Source organism: Arabidopsis lyrata (assembly GCF_000004255.2).
Source record: "Arabidopsis lyrata subsp. lyrata unplaced genomic scaffold ARALYscaffold_3, whole genome shotgun sequence".
Taxonomy (NCBI): domain Eukaryota; kingdom Viridiplantae; phylum Streptophyta; class Magnoliopsida; order Brassicales; family Brassicaceae; genus Arabidopsis; species Arabidopsis lyrata.
The window spans coordinates 13952366-13954935 of NW_003302553.1; the positions used below are offsets into that span (position 1 = coordinate 13952366).

The window sequence follows — 2570 nt, forward strand, 5'->3', positions numbered from 1 at the left end:
CTACACTCAGTGACTTAGCTTGGATAATGCTTAGATAAATTGCATGGACAGATATTTGATCGCGGTCGGCCAGAATTAACTATAGCGAAGAAAAATTTCAGTCAAAAGTTCCATTAGAAATTTAGAATATTTGTATTCACGATAGCCAAGTAAAACTTCTGCACCCTCTAAAATGTAAGTTTTCAGTAGTTTCTACGCATTGTTCCTTTATGCTATACTTACTCTTGTTCAGTGAATCAGTGCATATAGATTTGTCTCTATATATCCCTATGTCGGCAGATATTTCAAGAAAGATCCATAACAAGTATCACTAGTGCACGACTTTTTTGTCCAGATAATAACATACTTTAACTAAAAAAACTAGTGGAGTTTCCATCATATTTAGTTACAATGAATCCAACAACGGACCATAAGGGGCCCGACGCAACACGTATAATAATACACTGATATTTAGGATTCTACCATTGGACAATGAAAATTTTAAAGATTCAACACAAACTCTTAATTTTGAAATTATCACAATTTATAATAAAAAAAATGTTTAAGAGTCTTTTTAAGGACTTTACCATTGGACTTGCTCTTATCTTCTTAATTACCACTTTGTTACTATTACCCTTATGATAAATTTCCTTTAACTTTACTTTTGATAAAATATTGCCTTCTTTTTATTCTACTACGGAGTAATTTTTTGACTTTTCTCATTCCCTATCCTCTTCAATTTCTATAAATAGAGGGCATGCAGCGTAACAATTTACTCATCACTTACTCAACATACTACGAGGGTTATTAGAACTTGAAAAAAATGGCTTCCAAGGCTTTGATTCTGTTGGGTCTCTTCGCAGTTCTTCTCGTCGTCTCGGAAGTGTCTGCCGCAAGCCAGTCGGGTACGTAAATTATTTTATACATTTCACTCTGCTTACAAAAAAAAACAAGATATGTTCGTGAGGCTATTCGAACTTGAACTAACGTACCATTTGATAAATTTATACAACTATTTCGTCAGTTCCAATTTTGGACTTAGTAAAGTCAGAACACACTTCACCTAAGGGATGTGGAATCCTAGTAAGTTTTGTGTAAATTATGTTTCGAGCGTATATTTAAAAACTATCGTTTCGAGTTTATATATGTGCGTATTTAAAAAAAAAAATTTAAGGTGGGAAACAAAATTGAATTCAGGAAGAGAAATTCACATTTGCACGTGCTTAAAAATGTCTTTGAAATAACCTGTTTTTTTTTTGGGCAGGCATGGTGAAGCCAGAGAGTGAGGAAACTGTGCAACCTGAAGGTTATGGCGGTGGCCACGGAGGACATGGTGGTTACGGAGGGGGAGGAGGCCACGGACATGGAGGACACAACGGAGGAGGGGGCCACGGACTTGACGGATACGGAGGAGGAAATGGTGGTTACGGAGGTGGAGGACACTACGGAGGAGGTGGTGGAGGACACTACGGAGGAGGTGGTGGAGGACACTACGGAGGAGGTGGTGGAGGACACCACGGAGGAGGAGGCCACGGGCTTAACGAACCTGTTCAGACTCAGCCGGGTGTTTAAAACTATATCATATATTCACCACCATCCATGATTGCATATATATATATACACTTATGTATTATGTGTATGCTTATAAATAAACCATGGTGAGTTTGTAACACAGTGCCTTCGGAAATGTTTGGAATAAAGTTCCATTATAATCTGCGCTGTTTGCATAATAAAATCGTTTGTAGGTCATGTTACGCTCTTTCAGTTTTTTTTGTAAGAGTTTTATTTCCTTATTCATATTCTTAGGGTTAGTGAAAAAAAAGATGGTAAACTGGCTAGGAATTTTTTTCTTAAAAGAAAAGATTACCAAAAACCTAGAGACTATCGAGGTTTTGCATACACCAACACTTACGAAGTTAATTAAACATATGGAAGTGATACGAGATATGGGATCAATTAAAACACAGCAGGGTGATTTGTAATCAAGAGTCTGTTGGATCAACAAGTGTCTATCGAACGCAGATGGGTGATCTATAACCAGGTGTCTGTTGGAGCAACAAGCACCTGTGGAGAATGGAGGAGTAACGTGCATGGGAAGCAGCAAGCATGGAATAAAGATGACGTGGCGAGCTGCTATTGATATGATTTAATGGCGTATCTTTCAGGATATTGACGAATCAACAAATAGAAGATTCGGAGATATCTAGATTATGGAAACTAGGTCAGCCACGTGATGTGTGGTTGGACCTATATAAGGCGGTCTAAGCGTTAGGCTTAGGTTAGCCGTTTTCCCCATTTCTGTGAATCACAAGATCAAAAGCGGGAAAAGCTTGTTAGGGTTATTGGTGAGTGAATAGAGAGCAAATCACAGCTATTGTTGTGTCAGCGAGTTGGGTAGATTAAGAATTGGTCAGTGATGAGTTATGTCAACGTCGTGTAAATCTGATTAAAAAAATCTGTTAGATTGTTTAAGTGATTCCTAATAAAGAAAAGAGGTTTTTTTTCAATTCTGTCTACATCTACGTAATAACAATAACAAGAGCAAGAACAAAAGCTTTGGATTATAACAGAAAGTTCCATAAGGAATCTAT

General features: G+C 37.4%; 1 protein-coding gene across 1 annotated transcript; it reads left to right on the forward strand.

The window, feature by feature from the left end:
* Positions 1 to 741: 741 nt before the first annotated feature.
* LOC9319762 (holotricin-3) lies at positions 742 to 1693 on the forward strand. Its single transcript, XM_002883649.2, has 2 exons — positions 742 to 884; positions 1244 to 1693. The coding sequence occupies exons 1-2, from the start codon at positions 803 to 805 to the stop codon at positions 1549 to 1551; spliced, it is 390 nt and encodes a 129-aa protein (XP_002883695.1). The 5' UTR covers positions 742 to 802; the 3' UTR covers positions 1552 to 1693.
* Positions 1694 to 2570: the final 877 nt, after the last annotated feature.

Excerpts from the sequence above, each read along its gene's own strand:
- LOC9319762 (XM_002883649.2), top strand. The coding sequence starts at position 803 with ATGGCTTCCAAGGCTTTGATTCTGTTGGGTCTCTTCGCAGTTCTTCTC. Across the intron at positions 885-1,243 it reads GTCTGCCGCAAGCCAGTCGG|GCATGGTGAAGCCAGAGAGT; the intron begins GTACGTAAATTA and ends TTTTTTGGGCAG.